The sequence below is a fragment of the Lampetra planeri genome, chromosome 6, assembly GCF_965212315.1.
Source record: "Lampetra planeri chromosome 6, kcLamPlan1.2.h2, whole genome shotgun sequence".
Taxonomy (NCBI): Eukaryota; Metazoa; Chordata; class Hyperoartia; order Petromyzontiformes; family Petromyzontidae; genus Lampetra; species Lampetra planeri.
This window is the reverse complement of record NC_136112.1, coordinates 12692498-12719500: the sequence shown is the minus strand read 5'-3', so window position 1 is coordinate 12719500 and position 27003 is coordinate 12692498. Positions and strand designations below refer to the sequence as shown.

Sequence of the window (27003 nt, the reverse complement as noted above, 5' to 3'; positions counted from 1 at the left end):
TGATCCTGACGAATAATAAATTTAATGTGTGGGCACTTTGGAAGTTGGAAACAATAATTGCATTGCCTGATCCCGATTATTGTGTAATGTGATATATCCGGCTCACTGACGTATCACAACTCGTCATGATGATTGGCTCTGCCGGTCCTTGTTTATAGCCAATGGGGGGAAGCCTAGGGGCGTGGCTCTGACGTAATGCAAAGGTAACAGCTGTAAGGAGAGGATTGGTTCTGCTGGCGTTGGCCACAGCCAATGGGGAGATGAGTCAGGGGCATGGTTCCGGGAGCCTACGAGGGAGCCTAGAATATTCCATGGAGGCTAACCAGGATTGGTGGAAACGTACCACGTGACCCGGGTATTAAATAGGGGTGGAGACGAACGACACGAACGGAGGAAGGGGCCACGTGTGAGCAGGGCTCCGGGTTGCCACGTGGCAGTGAGTCTCTCTCTCTATCTATCCCTCTCACACTGCCTGTCAGCAGGGTGAAGGAAAGCTGTAATGCAAGTTGAATAAAATACCGGATTCCAGAAGTCGCCTCAACGACCTTTATTACAATTGTATTGGACGTACTGTATGACAGACCCTCGGCTCTGTAGCTCTATTTTGTCCTAAAAAGTGTAACACTGAACATTTTAGACAGGTCAATTTGCAATATAACTTTGGATGGGGGCCCAAGATCAAAACCCACCCATATAATTTGTGGATTTCTCCCCCGTATATTGTTTTAAAATCTAAACAATTGAATCATCTCGATACTGACACATCAGTCTAATGAGGATTATATAAAAAATAAATTTGCTTTGTATTATTTAAGACTCATTTCACCTTTATCTATTTGGAAATGCCATACTTTAGGACAGCATGTACCATATAAAGTTATCCCTCGTTTTATGCGGTAAATGCTTTCCAAAAAAGGGCGCACAAAGCGAAACTGTACGAGACAGCTGCCTACCAAGTAGTGCACACAGCACATGCAGCAGATATAGTACACACAATGTTGTCCCACGTCCGACCGCAAAGCCATAGGTGAGTAAATTCAAACCTCATGAAGCGAATCTTGGGGGGAAATAGGTTTGCCGCATATATGCAAAATCGCAAACCGAACCCGCAGAAAGCAAGGGAAACCTGTATATATTAACTAAACATGTAAATATCAACGATAAATACAAAAGGGCTTTTTAAGATATTCCTGACAGGGGGGTGGGGGGGTTCTAGTTTTGGTTCACTGTCTCGTCCTCTGTGAAGGGTGGTTTGCATTTCATCTGATACATTCATGCATTTTGGCCCTCAAAAGCTGGGGGAAGGCCGAAATAGGTTAATTGTACAATCATACAATCGTTTGTTTTAAAAACGTCCAAATGTGACTGCAACGCAAGAAAATACAAAATAGTGAGCATATTTAAGTTGTAGATACATCCAGCCATAGGCAGAGGGGGGAAAAAGGTCTTAAGCCTGGACTTGAAACATATTCCTGCGGAGGGAGCTGGTAGGAACGTTGGGTTGCTCGGTCAATGGCCAGGGTCAACTGCGGCGTGGTGTATTCCGCAAATATGGCCACTGTGAGGGCGGGCACAAGCCGGCGTGAGTAGGTTAAATGTTGAGTTTTATAAGGGCACCACGGGGTGACCAGCCCCTCCCCACCCAGCCCCACCCCTCCCACCCAGCCCCACCCTCCCCACCCAGCCCCTCCCCACCCTCCCCTCCAAACCCAGCCCCTCCCTCCCCACCCAGCCCCTCCCTGCACGACGGACGGACACAATAATCCCCTGTGGGCTGATGGAACCAGTGGGTTCCTACCAGTATAAGGGGCAGGAAATCCACAGCCCTAATGGCTGTGGGAGGGAGTTCCAGACTAAGGGGCAGCATTGGGGAATGAGCGACCTCCTACTGAGCAAACGTTGGACAGGGGGCTTGTTTGATGAAGCGACGAGTCCGTGGAGAGGAGTTCAGTGAGATGAGAGGGGAGAGGTAGGGAGAGGCGAGTCCCTGAAGAATCTTGGAGTTTGTGTGATCTTGAAATGTATTCAGGATTGGCTTTGGAGCCAATGGAGCGACTAGAGTTTTTAGGTGATGTGGTCACATGTATGGGTGTGGGTGACGAGTCTGGTACAGGTATTTTATATCATCTCTAGTATGGAGATGAGCAGTTTTGGGAGGCCATAGCAGATAATTGCAATGGTTGAGTTGTGGTCATAGCTAAGTTGGTTGAGACCATTAACTGACTCTACTTGGGTAAATGGGTTAATTAATGGTGACTGCTAGCATACAAATACAATATCTCGGGTGTTGACTCAATCGCTGTAAACAGCTTCCTGTGTCAATACAACAACAGAGGTGCAGCTCGGTCAGAATCCAAACTGAGAGCAGAGAAATAACATCATAGCTCACTCCATTGTAAGCAACATAAATTTGTAATCTCTCCACACCAAACCATATAAACTCCAGAACCATTGAATGGAATCAAATGTCAAAGTTTAATGCTTCTTTATGAACTAAAACAATTGGTTAGTATGTACTACTCAACATGCATTTGCTAAGCGTATTACAAAAAACACAAAGGAAAATTAAGAAACACAAGCTGGTCAAGCCAATACTATATGTGGGCCTTCACACATCTAAATACTCTCTAATAGATCACAGAGGGGAGGGAGTTCGTAGTCTGTTATCGTTGTTATTAAGTCTGGGCGATCACAACATTAAGATAATCGCTACAGCCTTCAGCATAGCTTGTCCTGTTACGGCAACATTGGGTATAAAGGTGTTGTCTTGGAAAGTGTGGCTAAGAAAGCTCAAGATGCAGTAATAACTGGGGCTGCACGATGCAGGTGAATGTGTAATGACAGGTGGGGCAGACACTCGCTGATGCCCAGCTTACGCAAATACAGAGGTACCGAATGCCAAACTTGGAACGTTCACGCAATGCAAATAACATTCTGCCAGCAGACCTGACCCCTTCAAATATTGCCAGCGAAGAGGGAAAAAAAATCCATACAAATTGCTGAGCACTGAAATGCCAATAGCTGTTGGAAGCAATGCAAGCCATTGTTATTTGTGGTGTCCTCTTTCATGATCATACCCTTTTCCAAAACATGATGTTTCATACTTAGGACAGTGTCGCATAAGCAGTGACTCAAGATGCAGCCCAGAAATGATGTGATTGACACCTGTTCAGATGCTTCCACACGACGTGTAGAAATGAAGTGAGAATATTTGAACAGTCATCACAACCGCCCAGTTTGGAAGTGGACGCAGAGCAATGGGAGTAGGTCCCCCTCTTAAAGCTTGAACAATTAGTCAAATGTGGACGTCAGTTGCTTCTCGACCATTGTTAAAGAAATCAGCCTTTCCCTTTTAAATCACTGGTATATCAAACAGTGATGAATACAGAACATGATCTTAGATCGCTTTAATAACCGCTCTAACAACAGCTTGATTAGGATCCTTCCACATTACGGATGCCGTGTTGGTTTTTGAAGCTATGTCTTTGCTGATGATACCGAGAAGTTGGAACTTGAAACTGGTTCAACGTTTCCCATTAAATGGGGGCATCCACTGGAATTGGTTTATGTGGTCAAACTTAGCTGACGAGGATTAGTCAAGTTTAAAACCATTCCATGCTTGACTTGTGTTTTTATTAAAAACATGCCTAAGCGAATCAAGATAATAATGCCCTCCGACTTACTTCTGTTCGAAAATCGAACCTCATTACCTATTTAATGGCATTTTTTTGGAACGGCAAACAAAATTAAGGTATGGTTATCAAAATGACACCACAAAAACCAAAGTAGCGTATTTTCATGTTTCTGTATGTATGCATGTTGAACTTATTTCGCACCATACGTAGCCAACCGTGCTAATTGGAGTTGGCTAAAACAATATCCTTCCAATAGAAAATCCCTACCTAAAATTAGGTCAAAAATAACTCTGCAACAGGAACATACCGGGAAGTTCAAGCCACACAAAATCACGACTGTGATGTTCGTATTTAACTTTCAACCATTTCGTTGTCTGTGTGAACACATTTGAACCTGTCAGCCATGTTGTCAATGCCAAAACTAAGTCATTGTCTACACACGCACAATAAAATCGTACACCGTAACGCAGCAAGGGTGGTATAAGACATTCCTTATCGATACCGTTCTTCTGCCTTGCTGGCAAGAAAGCTTCTACAACACTTCTCTAGGTGAAGCTTACAACAAAATGCTAGCTGTATTATTAATAGCAATACATACTTAAAATAACAAGAGTATACAAAATGTATAAGCATTGTAACTGAAAATGATTACTTTTAAAAACTAAACTATAAAACAGATTGACATTTTCACATTGAGAAAATTCTGCTTGTGGGGGGGCCTGCATATGATGGCCTTGCACGGCAGATGGTGACAGAGTGTTTAGCATCTTCTAGATTTGAAGCTTTCGTGACTGCAAGGATTCATACTCTTAGTTCTTTCGGTAAAGTCACGTAGGTAAAAAATTTAAATTAATAAAAATAAAACGTCCACATCGCCGACTCTCGTGTACCACTTCGTGCCTTCTTTTAGCCCCGCCCCCCTCCCCCTCCCGATACGTTCTACGTAGCACTTCGTGCCTTCTTTTAGCCCCGCCCCCCTCCCTCCCGATACGTTCCATTCATTGGCTTCCACATTCTGATGAGCCCCCCCCTCTCCTCCCCCCTCAACTTGCATTTAAGGGATTACATCTTGAATCCTTGCCTCACTTGATGCAGCAAATCTGGCTGTGACGGTCCCACCTGATGACGGAGACTTGTGTTGCCTCCGAAACGTCGTGATTTTTATTGTTTTATTTTTATTAATTTCATTTTTTACCTACGTGACTTTACCGAAAGAACTAAGAGTATGTTTAGCATCTGCTTTGCACAGGACACGCACAATGCGGTGGTAATAGAAGGGTGGTGGGATTTGAACTAAACCATTAGACCGAGTGCCACGATTAACTTGAGGGAGCCACAACCCTGGCCATGAACACCAAACTCTCCAGAGTTCTGTTACTAAATATTTCTCCAGATGTTTGTGTACTCTTCCATGTTCACCCACCTTATGAAAAGGGATCAACGTTGGCATGTTAGGTTAACAAATAAATGCGATGCAAGAATCTACGTATTTTGTATGTTCATCACCGATTGCGATATCACAATTTGTATTGTTATAGGAGTCATGTAACAGAGAGAATAAAAAGTAATTCCAGAACTCCTATAATCAGCAGAGGCTAGAGGGGTGGCAGCATAAAATTACACAAAACTATTTTATATAGGATCCCCTTCAATCATAGTCCTTTATTACACAAGAGACCAGGAATTAGCAGTGATTTGTCTGGCAATGTGTTCTACCAATATCAATCTCTAACACTGCCTTGCTGACAATACATTCACTGTTAATGTCAGGGGTGAATGCATGTCTTTTTAGAGGGGACATTATGTTGTCCACCGACTTTAGAATGAACATTAAAAAAAATGTTTGCGTCACTATTGGGACAAGTGGGCCAATGTCTGCCGGCGGAAGGCAAACTAAATTTGCCTGGAAGATTAACGACTGTATACTGTGACAAATAAAAAGGGGTTAGAGAGAGGGAGTGCATTAAAAAGATGGGGCACTGGTAACTAATAGGAATTCACACAGCCTCAGGGAAAAGGACATCTCAACTACATATACATGATTAAAATTGTGTTACTACTCGATTACTCGTCGTGGTGTGGCTACGACTAGAGGCCTGGATCGGCACAAAATCCCACGAAGCTCCGGGAGCCCAAACCAGGCACTCACGAGGAATCCTAACAAATATGTGCACGCGCGCGAGATCCACGCGCGTGCACACACGCGCGCACGCAGAGCACCTTCAATCGTCGGCGAGCCACGGTGTACGTCGTAAAGCACGCCGGGCTCAAAAAATAAGAAAACTTAAAATACCATCGTTGTGCCGCTAAACTAGCGTCGACACGCACGCAACGAGACCGGACATGTTAATATCACTCATGAAGGCCCAATAAACAAACGTTAAAGAAGAACAAAAAACTGTATCAAAGACACCTCAAGGCTTTTCCTAACTAGGGCCTGCGCCGTCGTACAGGCCTAGTGCCGTCTGGGCCTCATCTTTCGTGCGGGCGATGCCGCAACAACACCCTTCACGGCGGTGGCCTTGCGCGCGGCCTTGCGCGCGGCCGGAGATCCTTTCTTGCTCGCCTTAGCGACCCCAGAACCTGCCGCCTGCTTTTTGCCGGCGGTTTTGGGCGTCGCGTCGCTCTTGGCGACGGCTTCAGCCTTGGGCTCTGCGGCTTTGGCCGGAACCTTCGCCGAAGCGACTTTGAACCTGGTCGGAGTCTTAGCAGCGACGACGACGACGGGGGGGGGCGCCAGCACGGCGACGGAGCTGCGAGATGCGCGGCCGCCGCGTTTTTGCCGCGAGGCAGGGGCAGCCTTGCCTCGCGACGCCGCCTGCTTGGCGGGGGCTGCCGCGACGACAGCTGGCGGGGCAGCGGCGGAGCGGCTTGCGCGTGCTCCGCGCTTGGCCGGCGCGCGGGCCTTGGCGGCCGTGCTGCGCTTGCGACTGTGGGCGGCGCGGCCCGACGAGGCAGAGGACCGACGCGGGGTCTTCTTGGCGAGCACCAAGCGAGGTCTGGGGGCACAGGTACAAGGTCAGGGCTGTGAGTACTCTTGATGCGCAAACTCCAACAGATTGCGCACTTCAGTTGGCGGTTGAAGTTCCAAGTGGATTGCAACCCTCAAAGGAATGGTGCCGCTCCCCGTGGTCGCCACCCCCCCACCCCGATCCGTGGATCAGACAAATCACCGAGGACACGGGTGAATGCCGCAACAGTCCTTCGCCGACTACACGCGATGAATGATTGTGGTGCTAAAGCTATTGTTATGACAGCAGCCTTGAAGGCGAGTGTATTCGTCCTTTGGTTGCTACACCAACCTTAATGTTAGTGCTAAAGGTCTTGTTAATATAACAGGCTGAGCGCTGGTTTGCTAATCCCACTGTTAAGATAATTATTGTGCTGATGATACTGTTACGACAGCAGGTGCAGGACAGGGGATGAGCCGTCGCACCTCTTGCGTGCCCGAGCATGCCTTGGCTCAGAGTAGTCGCTCTCAGACTCCTCGTCATCATCATCGTCGTCGTCCTCCTCATCGTGCTCTTCCTCCTCTTCATCCTCGTTGACATCTTCCATGTCGTCATCGGTGTCTCGGCCGGCTCGGCCCTCCAGCATATCCTTGTCCTCTGGGAAGAGAATCAGGGGGCTGCAGAGATGCACAGGTACAGGGTTAGAGTGTGGGTGCACCGTGAGTGGAAGTACGAAGTGTGACGTGTGTGTGTTTGAGGTGCTGCGCGAGTGTGCGTATGAGGTGTGAGCATGTGGGTACGTGCAGATACGTGCAGATACGCGGTGTATATGATATTGTGTGTTGTGTATGTAAGGTGTGGGGTTTAGGTGCGTGGATGGACTGTGGTTGTGTAAGGTGTGGGATGTGGGTGTGTGGATACACTTTGCGGTTGTTTATGGTGTGGGATGTGGGTGTGTGGAGGCACTGTGTGGTTGTGTAAGGTGTGGGATGTGGGTGTGTGGATGCAGTGTAGTTGTGTATGTACGATGTGGGTGTGTGCATGCATCGTGTGGTTGTGTGAGGCACAGGGTAAAGGTGTGTGGGGCACCTGGGGTAGTACGGAAATGCGAGGCGGTAGGTTCCACTGAAACCGTGACCCGAGATCTGATCGATCCAGCCGTTACGCACGCACTTATGCAGCACGCGCTTCAGCACGTGGGCTGTACACAAACATAAGTACACACGCACAAAAAAAAACATCAATCAAAAAACAAAGATAAAGATTCCTCAAGTGGCCATACATACGATGAAAATAAGAATAGGTTTTACCCCCTCGTATGCCGTACCGGCCTTCATAAGTGCTCGCCAACAACACTTGCCCCCACAGTTCTGTGAAGGCTATACGGGGGATCTTTGCCTTTGACTGTAATGAGTGATTAGGCTTAAAACAACTAAGTCATACATACTGTTGGAGTAAGTGCTTCTGGCAAGCACCTCCATGAAGGCTGACTTGGCACACGAGGGGCTGGTGTGGCCAAAACTATGCCCGACCACCTTCGTCTTCCAAGTCCCAATATTTCCACACCTCACCAAGTACTCATTCAACGCCGAGTCATCCTCAGGGAGACCTAACACTAGTGCAGATGTTTGCTACTCATCAGACTCTTTATTGATAATGGATTAATCTAATGAGCTATGAAGCTATTTTTTTCAGTGATGTTGCCCATTACTACAATAGCCCAGAAATGTGTAACGTGTGTGACGTCACTCCACATGCCGCACCCCCCCGATCCCCCCCCCGTCATTAATAATAAAATAATCACGCGCAGGTGGATTTTTAAATTCTTTATACTAAGTTCGCTTGCTTGCTTAGGACCGTGCAAATCTTTCGGTCGTTTTTTAACCCACTTCCCGTGATCCAATCGAGCTGACATTTTGCACACAGACTCGTTGTGCGTGACAATGCATTTTCGTGAAAACAAATTTCCAAAATTTTACACTGTTTAGGGAAATTTTTTTAAATGTTTAATTACCAATTGTTTAATGCTGCCAGACAATCATCTGACCCATAGGTGGCAGCCATCTCAAGTCAGAGGACGAGAGGACTCTCGCCGCCCCGATGCCACGCATATAAAGGATTTATAGTGAAAAACTTTGTTTTACGGGTAAATTTTTTTCACTCACGCGGAAGGTCGAGCGGAAAGATTTTTTTTTCGCAAAGTCGCTTCGAATATCATGTTTCTTTACAGAAAGTGACGGTAAAAAATTAATATACGCAGCACATTGCTACATCCATACGTGACGTCACTGCAAAAGCGCCCCCCCCCCCCCCATTACTATCATAAGCAAGACATTTATTTACGCAAATTCGCTTTAAATTAGACGTTTCTTTATTGAAAGTTAATCAAATAAATAATTATACGCAGCAACAAAGTGTATTTGGTGTCTTTATTTATTTCTTTAGCACCTGAAACAAAAGGAAAGTCAAATTTTTGCTTCTAAATTATGATAAAATATAAATATTTCTCTGATTTTCCAGACATTGCATTGAATTCAAATTGATTTCAACCCCAGCGAGCGAAAGCAGAAGAAAATAAAGTATCAAGGCAGTGATTTTAAACTAATTGAAGGGGAGTTAAATGCAGTGCTACAGTGGCATGAAGTGAGGTGTTTTGTGACGTAGTTTTGTGCAAGAATCACTGCCATTAAGACAGTACAAGAGATTCACACAAAATACACATTATAGACTGCCAGTACACTCACCCAGCTTAATAACCATTGCTACAGTCTACATTATAGACTGCTAGTACACTCACTCCAATTAACAACCAGGCTACAGTCTACATCAGAATTTTGTTGTTGTTTATTATTTAATTTATATTTTATAAAAAATAAATTAAAATAATTCCTGCAGTCACGAAAGTTTAAAGTAACATTTTTAACAATGTTTATGTTTCATATAGCTAAGACTTTTCCACTTTAATCTCCACTGAAGTATTATTATTAAACATACAATGGAAATTTGAATACAACTTTTAAAACACACTTCAGAGGAAAAAGGCACAATTTAAGTTGGTTTAGTCTTTGTGTTTTCAGAAATACAGAATAGCACAGTCTGAAATTCATGCTCATTGCAGGTAGATATCCACTGGTCACAGAGTTCAATTCCCACAACTCACCATATTTTTCACAAGACCAGATCTCCAATAATTAAGGTCAATCAATTAATTGGATAGGAAGTAACTCAAAAGTACATTGCTATTTCATGCTTTACAGTTTTCCAAGCTCAAATGAGAGTGGAAGAAGGAACATTCTAAACTCAACTATTTTTTATATTACCAGGTAAAGCTCCAATGTTTGCAGCAATGCAGTTCCATTCCAACTCCAGAATGTTTTTATTCACGTGGTTGTTAATGTTTTTAATATAAGTTGGATTTTTTCTTCCCAGAAGATTACGTCAGAACTGCTTCTGTGATCTCTTCAATAGGCCTCTTCTTTATCCAACCTAGCCGTATACATGTACAGCAAAGCGCTTGTCACATGCCAATCAAATCAAACATTTTAATTGTAAGACCAAGAAGCATCTGGCTGAAATAATAACACAATATTTGTGTGTGTACAGTCATTGGTATGGAGAGTGGTAGGGTAGAAGTTAGGATGCTGCACGACGAACCCGGCGACCCGAGTCCAATTCCCGCTCATGTCAACACCAGTGACAATTATCAGAACTGGTCCTGGGCCTCCCCGAAGTCGACTCAGCCTCAAATGAGTACCTGGTGCGGTGTGTAAACATCGCCACTGGGAAGATGAAGACGGCCGGGCGTGGTGTTGGCCACCTATCCCCTCGTGTGCCGTACCGGCCTTCATAGGTGTTTGCTAACAGCACTTTCCCCAAAAGTCTGTTAAGGCTATACGGGGGATTATTGTCTTTGAGAGTCATTAGTGACTAGGCTTAAAACAACCAACTCACGACACTTGCGAAGTTAGTTCAATGACGATAGGAGGCTGACACCTGAATTCAAAACTAGGATAGCAGCGTTGCCGGCTCGGTGCTCTTGACAACATTTAACCCTCTGTGACAACCGGGGCCACATCTGCAATCTTTTTTTTTTGTTCGTCGCAACGCCCACGCAGCCTTACCCTTGACGCCATCCGCAGCGAAGTGCTTGCGTAGTGCCGTGGCGGACGCCGTTTTGGGCTCATTCATCGCCACAATCGCCGTTGAAATGGCGCGCTCCAGTGGCTGCCGTGGAAACGGAGACCTGGGGGAAAGCTGGGGGCGGTGCGGAGTGAGAGAGGGGGACAGACGTGGGAGGTGGGGGAGATCAGAATCTTTATTTAACCTGGAGAAATCCTATGAGCTATAAAGCCCTTTTTCACAGATCTCCTTGATAGTAAGAAGGACTAAGATGGGGGGCAGCACCAGTTGTACTCCCAGCGCATCCCTCCCTCTGGTGTCAGTAAGGGCCTGGGGTATAGCTGTTCAACGAAATGTACCGCTTTGTAGCGAACATCATAAATGCAGTATGGACTCTCCAACGTTTGAACTCAGGAATTTGGCATCCTTCCAGAGATGTGCATTCGAGGCGAAAATGCCACGGACAGGTCAGTGGAGAATGACTTAGCAGGTGCTCACTGCGTGTATTTATCTCCAACGTCAGCAGCTGCATCTGTGTCTGCACGTGTGACTGTGTTACTGCTTGAGTGTAACGTTAAGCGTGTGAATAGAGGCAAGTGTGTGTATATGACTGTGTGATTTAGTATTTTGTATGTCTGACAATTTGCAGTATGCAGTTATTCTGATATCCTGGAGAAATCTGATGAGCTATGAAGCTCTTTTCTTTTTTACAGATGTCCAGTAGGGGCAGGACAAAGTTACAACAAACAATATAAAACAACGATAAGAGTGCAAAGTATAGGTAACTGTAAGCAAATTACAAAAAATAAATACAAGTAAATAAGTTAAAATTGCACATGTACACCAATTCCCAAGCTTGGGCAAGGCAGAAAAACAACACGCATGTCGCACAAGATTGTTTATGTGTGCAGGTGTTTGTGTAATAGTCTGAATTTAATTCATCACAGTTTAAGTCGATGTGTATGTGTGTGTGTGGGCCCATGTGTCAGTCGATATGTGTGTACATCGAAATGTGTGTCTGCGCGAGTCCATGTGCGTTTGTAAGTCGATGTGTGTGTGTCAGTCGATGTGTGTGTGTGTACGTCGATATGTGTGTGTGTGAGTCCATGTGTGTGTTAGTCGATATGTGTGTTTGTGTAAGTCCATGTGTGTGTGTAGGTCCATGTGTGTGACTATGTATGTGTGTGTGACTATGTATGTGCGTGTGAGTCGATGTGTGTGAGTGTCTAAAGTCGATGTCTGTGTGTTACTCCACTTGTGTGTGTAAGTAGATTCTGTGTGTTTGAGTCCATATGTGTGTGTGTGTGTGGAAGTCGATGTAGTTGTGTGTGTGGGTCGATGTCTGTGTGTGTGTGGAAGTCGATGTGTGTGTGTGTCTTTTTCGCCCGGGAAACGCCGGGTACTTCCCGCTAGTCTCCGATAAATAAGAACAATGATTTGAAAGTCCTCCACCTCGTGAAAACCCCTCCCCTGTAATGTGATTGGTAAATCCCTCTCTAAAGCAGCCAAGCTCTCAAAGCCTGCAAAAATGAAATTGTTGGTGTGTGATTGTGTGCGGTTGTGTGCAGTTGTGTTGGGGGAACAGTAGTGTAGTGGTTTGTGTGCTGTGCTACAAACCCGGCGACCCAAGTTTGATTCCTGCTCACGGCAAACAGCAGTGACAATCATCTGAACCAGTACTGCGGCTCCCTTCTAGGTAGACTCAGCCTAAAATGAGTACCTAGTATGGTACATAAACATCACCACTGGGGAGGCAAAGGTGGCTGGGCGTGGTGCTGGCCACTCACCCCCTCGTGGGCCATGCTGTCCTTTAAAGGTGCACGCTAACATCACTTGCCCCAACAGTCTGTTAAGGCTATAGTGGGGATCTGTCTTTGCAGTTGTTTCTTTGTGTGGTTGCTTTTGTGGTTTTTGTCTTTGCATACGATTGTGTGTGACTGTGCATGGTGTTGCATCATTGTGCGCGGTTGTGTATGATTGTCCTTGGTTGTGTGTAACTTGGTGTGGTTTGATAATTGGTTCTTTACCCTTCTATCTGGCAACAAAACTGACACCTTTTTACAAGGAGTCATGTTTGCATAGACCGCAATACCTGCAGTCATAATACAAACAAAAGAACATAACTCTGATAATGTGCACTGTCCTTGAAGTTGATTGGTCCACACCCGAGACAGCTTTCCTTAGAGCCTAGTCTCATATGGGTTGGACCAGATGACGCCAAAAGGCGCACAACTCAAGGACAATGCACCATCAGAGTATGAGAGCTCGGGGCAAGCATCTACACTATGGGAACCTCATTTGCCAGTAAAAATATGATAATTGGTTCTTTACCCTTCTATCTGGCAACAAAACACCTTTTTACAAGGAGTCATGTTTGCATAGACCGCAATACCTGCAGTCATAATACAAACAAAAGAACATAACTCTGATAATGTGCACTGTCCTTGAAGTTGATTGGTCCACACCCGAGACAGCTTTCCTTAGAGCCTAGTCTCATATGGGTTGGACCAGATGACGCCAAAAGGCGCACAACTCAAGGACAATGCACCATCAGAGTATGAGAGCTCGGGGCAAGCATCTACACTATGGGAACCTCATTTGCCAGTAAAAATATGATAATTGGTTCTTTACCCTTCTATCTGGCAACAAAACTGACACCTTTTTACAAGGAGTCATGTTTGCATAGACCGCAATACCTGCAGTCATAATACAAACAAAAGAACATAACTCTGATAATGTGCACTGTCCTTGAAGTTGATTGGTTATCAGAGTTATGTTCTTTTGTTTGTATTATGACTGCAGGTATTGCGGTCTATGCAAACATGACTCCTTGTAAAAAGGTGTCAGTTTTGTTGCCAGATAGAAGGGTAAAGAACCAATTATCATATTTTTACTGGCAAATGAGGTTCCCATAGTGTAGATGCTTGCCCCGAGCTCTCATACTCTGATGGTGCATTGTCCTTGAGTTGTGCGCCTTTTGGCGTCATCTGGTCCAACCCATATGAGACTAGGCTCTAAGGAAAGCTGTCTCGGGTGTGGACCAATCAACTTCAAGGACAGTGCACATTATCAGAGTTATGTTCTTTTGTTTGTATTATGACTGCAGGTATTGCGGTCTATGCAAACATGACTCCTTGTAAAAAGGTGTCAGTTTTGTTGCCAGATAGAAGGGTAAAGAACCAATTATCATATTTTTACTGGCAAATGAGGTTCCCATAGTGTAGATGCTTGCCCCGAGCTCTCATACTCTGGTGGTGCATTGTCCTTGAGTTGTGCGCCTTTTGGCGTCATCTGGTCCAACCCATATGAGACTAGGCTCTAAGGAAAGCTGTCTCGGGTGTGGACCAATCAACTTCAAGGACAGTGCACATTATCAGAGTTATGTTCTTTTGTTTGTATTATGACTGCAGGTATTGCGGTCTATGCAAACATGACTCCTTGTAAAAAGGTGTCAGTTTTGTTGCCAGATAGAAGGGTAAAGAACCAATAATCATATTTTTACTGGCAAATGAGGTTCCCATAGTGTAGATGCTTGCCCCGAGCTCTCATACTCTGATGGTGCATTGTCCTTGAGTTGTGCGCCTTTTGGCGTCATCTGGTCCAACCCATATGAGACTAGGCTCTAAGGAAAGCTGTCTCGGGTGTGGACCAATCAACTTCAAGGACAGTGCACATTATCAGAGTTATGTTCTTTTGTTTGTATTATGACTGCAGGTATTGCGGTCTATGCAAGCATGACTCCTTGTAAAAAGGTGTCAGTTTTGTTGCCAGATAGAAGGGTAAAGAACTAATTATCATATTTTTACTGGCAAATGAGGTTCCCATAGTGTAGATTGGTGTGGTTTGTGTGCAGGCTGGAACCTGGAATGTCCCAGAAGCTCCTTTGCCTGTGATTTGCTCCAGCTGCCCTTTCCCAACGCAGCGCTGTAGAGCTTGCTTCAGCATGGTGGGTCTAGACAGAAGCACACACACACACAACACAATCATTCCCCACCCACCCAGCCTTCCAGGCTATCTGGAACGGTACTGTTAGGGAACACTTATTAAGGAATACACAGAACACAAATGAGGGAATTCTGGACACAACCAAAAAGATGCACCACACAAGCATGCAGACTACACCGCAGCAGGAATTCATTTCAAGCCAAGTTTACCTATGGGTGGCCCAGGCCAAGTTGAGTTGCCAGTTGCTGATTACAATGTGAATCATGTTCAGGTTTCACACCCGAGTGGTCAGGACCACAGATTACAGTGTTCGAACTATTGACACCACGATTCCCCCACATTCAACATATGTATACACACACATACCTATGTATGTATGTGTGTGTATACGCAGGTTTGCATATGCACAATGCAATTCACACAAATAACTTTGGTGAGCAACCATTTAATGCTGCTTTCCCTAACTTGAAGAGTGCCCGCTCAGAAATTGCATTGCGTGGGCTTGGCACATCAACTTCCACCTCAGCCGTTGCAATACAGGACGCTAATCAAGAATGCAGTCTCCCGAAGAGCAGAAGCGAAAAACCCAGGGAGTCATTTGTAAGATCACAACGCATGTTTATCTCTCCCCAGCAGAGAGACCTGAGCACTGTGGAAACACGTCATTTGTGTTTGAATGAGGACGGGTGAACGCGGCAGTAGTTGGATGCGGCATGTGCTGGAGGCGGATAAGTCCAGTTTGCTCACCTGTCACCCACGGGCAGGTGCTGGTAGTGCTGCAGCAGGTACTTGCGGATAAAGGCAACCGATGCCTCCTTGGGCACGCAGACGCGCGTAAACGCCAATGGCAGGGCATCCTCCAGCTTGGTGGGAGGAACGACTGCCTGGGGACCCTGGAGATTGCACAAGGACAAATATCCCCCGTAAAGCCTTAACAGACTATATATTCTGGGTTTTTTCGGTAAAGTTACGTAGGTAAAAAATTTAAATTAATAAAATAAAAATCACGACGTTTCGGAGGCAACACAAGCTTCCGTCTTCAGGTGGAACCGTCACAGCACGCTTGATGTATCAAGTAAATGAGAAATTCCAAGAGATCTGACCCCGTATATATACTGGTTGAGGGGGGAGGAGCCAGGACAGGCCCCCTTTTTATTATTAACAGACTGTTGTGGTAAATGCTGTTAGTGAGCACTTATGAAGGCCGACACGGCACATGACGGGGTGGGGTGGCCAGCATCACGCCCGGCCGCCTCTGTCTCCCGAGTTGCAAAGTTCACACACTGCACCAGTTACTCATTTGAGGTCAAGTCGACCTAGAGAGGCCCAGGACCGGTTCAGATAATCGTCAATGGTGTTAGCCGTGAGTGGGAATCGAACTCGTGTCGTCGAGTTCATAGCGCAGTGCGCTAACCGCTACACTACCGCTCCCCATTGCACACACACATGCAAAAAGATCCGCTGTTTAGTCGTACACGCCTCTTCCGCCAGCAAGTCCAAGCCGAGCCAGCGCAGGGCCCTCACGGTAGGGGTTGTTTTACACCGGCTATTTGGCATGCCGAGCTGGAACGAAACTGTATAACGCCTGCCTCACAAGATGTCTGAATCTCGCTCGGGGGCAAAGCAGGGCCAGGGGTGAAACGAATGACGTGTCTATTGCATGTGAGGTCTGTCAGTCCGTACACTGTGAGGACACAATGTCGTCGAGTCATCGAAAACCATCTTCACTCGTTCGTTGCATGGGGAACAGCTCAGATTCTGCAGTGGAAAAGCAACCTGGCACTTCCTGAGCTTGCTTAGGACTCCTCAGTGCGGCTCCAGCTATGCTGGAGCTATTAGCCAGCACCTACGAACACCGCCACGGAACAAGAGAGAGTGGTGTGGTCAGCACCATGCTCGGCTACCTTTAGTCTCCCCTGAGCTGATGTTCAGACACTGCACCAGGTACTCAATGAAAGGCCAAGTCAGCCTGGGTAAAGCCTACGACAGCTTATGATACCACTTGCCACCTATTTTATCCACGCCCAGAAATTAAACCTGGGTCGAAGATTGTTAACCACTGCACACAAATAGCAGCGCTCACACCTCCAACGACTGCACGCACACAAGTGCACGCACACCACCAAATACAAGACCTATGCATACACAAACATGCACTCGGCAGCAACACGTCCTTTGAAATCCTTTAAGTTTGTACTTTTGTGGTGGACGATGCAAAAAAGCTCCTAAACAAAATTTTGCACCGAATCAATGGTATGCACTCACTGAGCACATGTGTATATAAATGCAGCAAGGCAAAGGCATGCACACGCACATTGTGAGAACACACACAAATGTTGATGGAAGAACGATGTGACTACTGCTAAGGGGAGCCACGATCCAGACAGGCCACGTGGTTCGGTGTTTCCGATCCCCCACTGCAGCCGGTTGCGTACATTACAAGACAGGCGGATAGGCTGATGTTCTGTCCTTCTCATGGCTAGGGCAATGAAATGTGACTCCCTTCACCCAAAGTTTATAGACACCAAGTCGTTGTCTGTTGCAAGAAATCCACTGGTGGAGACTAGGCTCTAAGAAAAGCTGTCTCGAGTGTGGACCAATCAATTTCAAGGACAGTGCATATCATTATCAGAGTTGTCTCTTTTTGTTTGCATTTTGACTGCTTGTGTTGTGGTTATTGCAAACATGATCCCTTGTATAAAGGTGTCAGTTTTGTTGCCAGATAAAAGGGTAAAAACCTATTACAACATCACGCACGTATTTAATCTTTAATCTCATCGCAACAGTTAATATACATTGACTAAAGTTCAATGAGGAGTGCTCAATGTACCCAGATACACGGTGCATTCTCAGATCTCTCCAAATGATTGCACACTGCTACATATTTAAAATAAATTCGTCAGCTCGCTCAGTTGCGTCGTGCAACCTATCGATGGAATTTTTGATGGACCACGAACCCTCGTGTACGCTCACCTGGGTACACGCCAGAGGTCGCAACCGGGTACCCGATACCCGTACCCTACCCGATACCTGGTGCGGCCGGGTACGGGTAGGCCGTGAGTCACTGGTGAGTAACCGTTTATCACTCATTTCGGGTAGGGTACGGGTAGGGAACGGGTACCCGTACCCGACCGGGTACGGGTTCCCATTTGCGACCCTGGTGCGGCCGGGTACGGGTAAGGAATCAAAACCCGTTTGCGACCTCTGGTACACGCGACGAGGTTCTAATAAAGGCCGAGTGAAACTGGTGGCTGGAGGTGGGGGGGTGTGCGATGGGCGCTGCTTGGTGCGTTACCGTTTTTCCATTTGCACGGGCACTTGGTTTGGACAGCTCAACCCTGCCAGAGGCCCCTTTGCCTGTGAGCTGGGGGGGGAAGGAACAAAAAATGACAAGTCACACACATACACAACAATTCCCCCTTACAGCCTACGTGGACTGTTTACACACCGCACACTCTGCAATTATTTAAAGCCGAGTGGCTCTAGGTGAAGCCCTGGACTGGTTTTCCACTCATGTTATCCAACGCCAGGAAACAGAGCCCAGTCGCCAGGTTCAGTGCAGCTCACCAACTACTATGGCACTGCTCCCCCAAGGACAAAGATCTCCCATATAGCCTTAACAGGTTGCTGAGGAAAGAGCTGTTAGCGAGCGCCTATGAAGGCACACAAAGATAAAGATCCCCGTATAGCCTTAACAGACTGTAGGGGCAAGTGCTGTTAGCGAGCATCTATAAAGGCCAGCACGGCACACGAGGGGGTGGGTGGCCAACACCACGCCCGGCCGCCTTTGTCTCCCTAGCGGCGATGTTGACACATAGCACCAGGTACTCATTTGAGGCTGAGTCGACCTAGGGGAGGCCCAGGACCGGTTCAGATAATTGTCACTGGTGTTTGCCGTGAGCGGGAAACGAACCCGGGTGGCCAGGTTTGTAGACAGCATGCTAACCGCTACACTACCGTTCCATGAAGGCACACAGACACACACACAAGCACATGAACATACATAAGCACACTGGACATGAACAGAAATCACTGTCCAAGCATTTCGCACCAGCTTGCCTTCTACAAACAAGCATACACCACCAACACAAACACATATACAAAGACCCCCCCTATAGCCTTAACAGAATGTTGGGGCAAGTCCTGTTAGCGAGAACCTATGTGGGGATGAATACACACCACACGAGGTACTCATTTCAGGCCGAGTCGACCTAGGGGAGGCCCAGGATCGGTTCAGACATTCTTCACTGGTGTTGGCCGTGAGCGGGAATCGAACTCCCATATACACTCACTCATTCTCATGAAATCACCCATTGCCGAATCCTCAATTTCATCCCCATCACTCTTTCACTCTCGCAACCTCCCTTTCCCTTTCACATTTCCACTTCTGATTAAGAGCTACAGTACATAGCTCAATGGGCCTTACCTAGTCAAATAAAAAACACGTACTCGTACTCCCTGACGCTATCCGCACCCCCGCCCCACCCCACCTGGCGGATGCGTCCGCGCTCACGCTCGCGGCTCAGCGCCTGCTTCAGGAGGTAGCCACGGCGCTGCAGTCCAAGGCCCGGGTACTCGGCCACGATGTACTTCCTGAGGGCCACCACGGACGCCCCGCCGCGCTGCGCGCAAGCCTGCTCACACCCCGCATGGACCAGGACCACCAGCCGTGACGCGCACCACACAAAACCACGTGCACAAAAGATCCGCACGTAAGCACACGCAGTGGTTGCATGTGTAGTCCATGTGCGGAGGTACCATGCACACGCACTCAAACTACACCCTGATTACACACACACAGAGCAAAGGCATGTATATACAGCGACCATGCATAGAGGTAATGCATACACATTGAATGAATTGTCACAATACGAGGTTGCGATTTGATTGAATAATCTAATTTGTGCCGTTTTTACCATATTATTTGGATTGTTTATCTTTTCCCAGTCTCATTTGGAGTCTTGTCTGTCCCACGAGTTTAAATATTACATGAGCATATGCTTTTAATTAAATGTAGAAAATGCAAATAAATAATTCTCAGACACACACTATTCAATGCATACATCAAGTGTAGGAATGTATTTAAATTGACAAATCGTTACATGCCTATGAGCACGCATGCGAGAACTTGTCACAAATCGGTGTCGCGATTCAAATTTTTAATATATTTTTTTGACTGGGTTGTACTGTGGTGTCATTCATATTGCCGTGTTGTATGCTCTGTCTCGTTCATTCCATTAGCTTATAGTAAACAAGTACATACATTCTGAGATGCGGTCGTATTTAGATGCTACATAAATCCAAATTGTATTGTAATTGACAAAAATGGCACATGATAAATCGTGTCTTATGTGCAAGCTTTGATGCATAGAGAATATTCCGAGGGTAGGAATCTCTTTTAATCAACTGCCGTGACCCTATTTTCTAAATGTATGTATAGTCCAAGCTCGCATGCATGCATGTTATGCTAATGTTATGGACGCGCCGACTGTGTGCGCGTTATGAGCAATTGTCCGTGTGTACGTGTATGCGTGTTCGTGCCTGCAGCGCCTCGGTCAGGATGGCAGCCATCTTAGGTCGGTTGGACGCAACGCGGCAAGTGCCGCGTTGCACCAACGCATTCTGGGAGTTCGTGAGGCTGGCCCAGGAAGGAATGATGCGGCGCCTGCACGCAAGATAGATGACAAACTCACCATTTTTACAAGCCAAATCTTCGCAGCCATTATAGCAGAAACACGTGGATAAGTTGCAGGTCAGACATTCGTGTATGTGTGAACAGCCCATTGTCAATCCACTGCTGAATGAGGGCCTCCCCATGCCATGTGGTCGTGGAGGTTATCTTACTATAATTTCACCAGGCTCATCAGTGCAAGTTGGTGTGAAGAATTCTCATGAAATCAACCATAAGTAAAATAGTTCAATTTTCACACCGGCTTGAGACCACCAATAGTAATTACCAAAAGGAGATAACACTTGGATTAAAATGTATTGTTACTAAACACGCATGTATTCACTGACTTTGTGCAGCGTTTGCATTAAGGGTCTACAGTAGAGTTTACAGTGTGTTCTAGCACATGCATTCAAAAGCACCTCTGCTGCGCTTCCTGTCAATATTGGGCTCAATGTGGAGGGGACTGATAACGCCAGCCATGGGCTTCGTGTGCGCCGCACACGGCACACAGTTTTGTTCAAAGTCCAAATAGCCGGAAATGTTAATTAACCATAACATTCTATTTTGCGTGCTACAAATTCTCATTTCAGGAAGACAAAATTTAATAACACCTGGACCTGTGACAATGAATCTCTTCGGGTACAAAGGAATCGCACCGTGCAGTACATTTTTAAAGAACGTCAGCAGCGGCACAAAATGAAAATGCAAATGATGGCAAACATCGGCGAGGCGCGCTCACTTCTGCTTGCCGTCATCTTTCCCCGCACCCGCTGCTTGCACTCCCTTGGCCCCAGACACTGCCCCCTTTGCGGCAGACCCTGCCTCCTCTCCCTCTGGCCCCGCCTCCTTGTCCACGGTTTCCACCTCGTCGTTGGCGGTGGATGCGGTGTTGGCGGCATCATCGGTGTCTGCGTCGGGGACCGCGTCGGCAGCCTTGGGGTCCATGCTCCCGAGTGGCTCAGTTCCGTCAGATGGGGGCACAGTCGCTTCACGATCGGCTGGGACGACAATAGCAAGGCGTTATTATTAATATTGGTAATGTACATGCACAATCCTTTTATCAATACACTGGTGGATGAGGGCTTCCGCATTTTGTGGCAGGTCATGTTGGTTATTTGGTTATACTTTATTATGCTTGTGTGGGTTGGCAAATAGCAGTAAGCATGGACGGTGAGAAAGTACATCATGGATTTGCTTCACTGTCTTTTGTTGACAACATAGCCCTACAGTAGCCTACAACATCTGTTTTATGCATGGTGGTCATCCATCCAAAATTCTTTATCTGGGATGTAATACACCGTACACCATCAAATCACTATATGACTGTATACGACCTCAATTATTAGTACCCTTTATTTCCTGCCATTTTACTTGAAAACTTTTCCAGATCTATTTTATGAAAATTACATGAAGGTAACCTCCATGGACTAGGCTGTGCAGTCATTTATTAAATATACTACAGATCCTCAATTGCAGGGTTCTTCAACTGGTGGCCTGTGAAGGCTCTTGGAGTGGTCCACCAAGGTGTGGACCGCCGAGATATATGGCTCGCTGAGACATAAATAGGTACAGATTAGTGAGACGAAAGAGATATAAACAACAGAAATGAGACAGCTGTAGATAAGGGATAAAGATTAGTGGTCACATGTGCAGACGTTATGATGCCCCGGACCCCATTCGATGTTATAACAGATGACGTAACGTGGTCCCACCAGCAAATGCTAATCTTATTACATAGCCAGCTGGAACATATAGATGAAGAATCCTGCTCTATTAAAAGTATATGGAAGGCAGAGAATTTATTCAGGTAAATGGCATTAACGTATCCAGCAAAGCCTGAGTTGTTCAAGAGGATCATGCATGAGAATGTTGGACCAATACCTTTAAAATTAGTGTTTTTTGGATTGTAGGTAATCGGAGTATCCAGAGAAGACTAATAAGTACAAGCAAAAAACATAGGTTTGCACAGATGGGTTCACAAACCCACCTCGCATCCCAGCAGATTTGGGAGTTTTATAAATCTGCACGATCCATAACGGTTTGCCTCCAAACCGCTGGATCACATAATAGCGTGCATCACCACGTCTGGCTCAAAAGCTTCATTCAGCCTCAGCTACAATTACATACATGTGCATAGCCGGCCGGTGAGTGCAACGCAAGTGTGGCAGTGTGCATGGTACCCTGCACGTGATAAAATTGCCTGTGTAATGCGGGAGCACCAACGGTAACAATTTGGGCATCGTGTAGCACTTCTTTCTTCACTAATACTGATCCTGATGCTGTCTGCTGGACCAGGGGGATGAGGATGGTCACCAGCCTCCTGTCTGCAGCAGCTTGACAACTAAGGGAGCTCCACTTGTTGGATTGCCAGAAGCGAACACTTGAGTTGGCGTACGAACTTAATATTTACGACTACAGTCCACCAAAGGTGTGTGTACACACACGTAATATTTCAGCCACAGCACTATTTAAACCAAGTGGTTATGGGTTGGCACAATCCTGAGCACACTGACACACTTGCACAGCAGTGTATGTGCATGCCAGCATTTACCTTTTGCTTTGGACTGTCCTTGCTTTTGTCTCTTCTTCAAAGAAGGCATGACTACATGTAAAATACACAATTACCGTGTTAATGAAATTACCAAACCCAGAGGGTGAAGATTGCTTATTAAAGCCTGAACAGCTTGTGGGGGAAAAGCATTAATTGTGGGGTGACATGTCACAGCTGAAGGTGGAATGACAAACATACTAAGATTGCCGATCAGTGGGGGATGTCTTGTGATGATGTTATAGCGGAAACATGGACAACAATAGTGAACATGGAACAAAAGCTAAAACGTATGCAAGTAATCATGGATAAATGTATGCTGGGATGTATGCCGAGTAGAAAAAAAAAATGAAAATCAGAGAATAAATGCAAAATAGAGATATCGTGTCTCGAGTGGGATACACTGCTGGAGGGAATGATAGCAGATGGGCGAGACCGTTGATGGACTGGCAGCCAAAGAATACATGACAGACAGATAGAGAGGCCACAGCATAGACTGCGTGGCTAGATCAACTCATGCACACAAACAAGATGACTTGTGGCATCGCAAGACCATGTGAGATGATGACGATGCGAGGCCTTTCAGCCAGTTGTGAATTGCTGATGACAATAATACAAACGTCTCAAATGAGTCGAAACCAAATTGGGCCTCATCGGAGAGGTGCAACTTGGCCAATAAAAAAACCCCACAATACATTGCACACGACTGCATACATCTTTGACATGTTAACGATTTCAATTACGAGTTGAGTCTCATTGACCAATGTTTAGTCCAATAGGCATGCCTCTTGAGTAATTTCCTCCTCCCAAACCATGGTCAAGCCACTCGCAGGGCAATGGGGAATTGTTTGACAATGGCTTTACCACGCTGGGCAGTGTGGGTTGCTGATGGCAGAAAGTTTTGACTTGGGAGCATAAAAGTACGGTACAATAATTTGTGTTTTCGCACTGCCCTCTGCTGACCACCATGTAGCCCCTTAAACGATCTATAACATGTTTTTTGCACTGTGGTCACCCATCCAGGCACTATCCAGGCTCAACTTTGCTTAGCTTCCGAGATGTGACGCGATTTGGGTGCATTTAGGGTTATTTGCTCAAGAGGGGTTCTCATATTAATCTTATTTGATTATTTGCCGACTGCTCCCTTCCTGTGATAACTGAACTCCTTCACAATCAATGCATTCTCTTAGCCAATTATTTTCATTTAATCCCAGACAATTCCTCTCATAGACAATCCCTCTCCACTTTCCATCTCCACGATCAATCGATCATTTTCGATTATCTGCCATCTCGAATGTCTTGCCCATTTTTCGAAGTTATATGTCTTTACCAAACTACTGCACCGTTCTTGATATCTGCCCAACTAATTTTGCCACGATTAATGTACGAATCCCTCGATTAATCACTTCCATCGATCAGCCATTTTCAACCCCAATCGCTCAGCTTAAGTTGACCCCATGTCAAGGGCCAATTTCCCTTCTCGATTAAAGCATCGAGGCCAATCGATGTATTTATCGATTACCTCCGATTAATCGCTTCCACCCCGAGTAATCGACTCCCCTCAATCCCACAAGCACGCAAACCAAACCCCAAAACATCCGCTCGCCCTAAGAAACAAAAATCCCGCCTAATCGAATCCAGCTCATCGAATCATCGACCACGAATCGTCATTCCACCATCCGAGGTGGGGATGCATTCCACCCACCTCTCGCTTAGCTAACGGTTTCAGTTTCATTGATTTGAATGTTTAGTCCAATAGGCATGCCTCTTGATTAATTTTCTCCTCCCAAACCATGGTCAAGCCACTGAAAAATGGGGGCTTCCCCATCTCGCAGGCCAATGGGGAATTGTTTGACAATGGGGAATTGTTTGACAATGGCTTAACCACGCTGGGCAATGGTGGGTTGCTGATGGCAGAAAGTCAATTGACTTGGGAGCATCAACAATTACAGGACAGTAATTTAGGTTTCAGCCCCGTGAGCAATTCGGCTCTTGAATCGGTTGCAACATGAACGAGCAACATCTTAAAGTGACTATGTGACTATGTGCAAACAGAAAATCCAAGAATCCAACACAAAACCACGGTGCCCCCCACTACACGTGGCGTGTTGTGGTGGGGAGGGGGGGGGGCAGGAGGTTGCTAACGCAGCGGGGTCCACTGACAGCCCGGGGGGGGGGGCTTTAGCGCGGCCTCTGACAATACAGAAATTAGAAAATACCGCCCCTCCCCCCGACCACCACCACGACTACAGTCGTCGTCGTCATCATCGTTGTTCTGTCAACCCCAACAATGGTGTTTGACACACGTAGCGACGGCGGCCGTCCTAGGGGGCTAAAAGTGAAGGGGCACCGTTGGGCTAACGCGTCGCAAACCCGACGAGGTGTTGTTGTTATTGTTGTTAAAACTCGGTACGACGGCGTGACTTGAGGAGAGAGGGGAGAGAGAGAGGGAGGCTAGCAGAGAGAGAAGAGAGAGATGAGGAGGAGGGGGGGGGCAGAGACGAAGCGCGCTGTCGACGCAGCCGCCATGTTCCCCCGTGCGAGGCGAGCGCCTCGTCCTCATCCTCCTCCTCATCGTCATCCCTCCCTCACCTCGCCCCACACAACGAACGCCGCAGCAGCAGCAGCCGACGACGATTGCACGGCGCTGCCGAGAAGGAGGAGACGACGCGGGGCGCCAGGAACCTTCGGCGAGTCGTGGAGGAGACGGGGGCCGCCGTTACCTGGGGCAGGAGCGCTCCGCGGATCCGGATCCTTGCAGGAGTGAGGATCCGGATCGTACTGGTTATCAATGGGATCCGGATCACGCCAAAACGACACACCCCCCCACCAAGCCCCCCCCCACCACCCAACCAGCCCCACCAACACTACCCCCACCACCCCCCATCACCCACCACCACCACCCCCCACCAACCACCACCCACCACCACCCACCACCCTCCACCACCCCCCACCACCCCCCACCACCACCCCCCACCAACCCCCCCACCACCACCACTCCCCACCACCACCACCCCCCACCAACCCCCCCACCACCACCACCCCCTACCAACCCCCCCACCACCACCACCCCCCACCAAGCCTCCCCCCCCACCAACCCCCCCACCACCACCACCCCCTACCAACCCCCCCCACCACCACCCCCCACCAAGCCCCCCCCCCCACCAAGCCCCCACCACCACCCCCCACCAACCCCCCCACCACCAACCCCCCCCCCACCACCACCCCCCACCAAGCCCCCCCCCCCCACCAAGCCCCCACCACCACCCCCCACCAACCCCCCCACCACCACCACCCCCCACCAAGCCCACCCCCACCCCATGTTGTAACGTGGGATCCGGTTCCCTGCGTTAAGCGAATGAGGGTCTCGCGTCAAAGTGTAATCCGGATCCCCCGGATCCCACGAGGATTGTCTAAAAAAATTCAATTTTAACATTTTTTTTAAATTTTATTAAATTCGCGGATTGTCCATAAATGTTTTACTTTCCCGCCGGGTCTCTATGTCCCACCCCCCCTCCCAAAAAAAACGCCCACTAGTATAGCTATAAATAATGCTTAAGTGAAGGAACTTGAGTTTGTCAATGAACAAAAACTAAAAATCTCCGTAAAAAATATCCTGGTCTTGTTTTTTGTATGACAAAAGTCCAGAAGAGTGCGCCCACTAAATGTACAGCACATACCTGTACATAGGCCTCGGCAAGGTAAGGTAAATTACCTTTATTACCGGGTAAAAGGGTAAAGGTTTCGACATGCCAAGGGGTAAGGTAAAGAGTAGGGTATAGGTAGCTCAGAATAATTACCCGGTAGGGTAAGGGTAGGGCGAATAATTACCCGGTAAATACAGTACCTTGTTTACCGCTAAAAGTTCCGTGGCGCAGTGACGCAGTCCGTGGCCTCCATTTTAATATGATGGCGGAGCACATGGAGACGGTCCACGTTCTTGAGGTCGAGGTACTAGAGAACGAGGATGCCAGCAACGGCTTTTTTGGAGTTGCTGCAAATAGCAATCGTTCCCGTGGGAGCACACACACGATTGGATGGAGGGTGATCCGCATGCACAGCAAGGGAAGCGGCAGTGTGTGCACTGCCGCAAGTGGTTTTCCACCCACACGAACGCGTCGGGGTGGAAAGCCC

The 27003-nt window shown here is 47.1% G+C and overlaps 1 protein-coding gene across 6 annotated transcripts; it reads right to left on the bottom strand.

Annotated features, from left to right (window-relative positions):
* Positions 1 to 2456: 2456 nt before the first annotated feature.
* Positions 2457 to 25682, bottom strand: LOC144719538 (uncharacterized). 6 transcript variants are annotated; one of them, XM_078595551.1, is made up of 12 exons: positions 25593 to 25682; positions 22873 to 22923; positions 21061 to 21319; positions 20192 to 20315; positions 19141 to 19284; positions 17946 to 18014; positions 15398 to 15543; positions 14567 to 14657; positions 10708 to 10840; positions 7676 to 7787; positions 7072 to 7263; positions 2457 to 6634 (listed from the first exon to the last, which is right to left on the bottom strand). In XM_078595551.1, exons 2-12 carry the CDS (start codon positions 22919 to 22921, stop codon positions 6091 to 6093), a joined length of 1863 nt encoding a protein of 620 aa, XP_078451677.1. In that variant the 5' UTR covers positions 22922 to 22923; positions 25593 to 25682; the 3' UTR covers positions 2457 to 6090. The 6 variants fall into 6 exon arrangements, with proteins under 6 accessions (XP_078451677.1, XP_078451676.1, XP_078451678.1 ...); XM_078595550.1 differs by having other exon boundaries at positions 25462 to 25613; XM_078595552.1 differs by lacking the exon at positions 25593 to 25682 and adding an exon at positions 25555 to 25576.
* Between the last annotated feature and the right edge of the window lie 1321 nt (positions 25683 to 27003).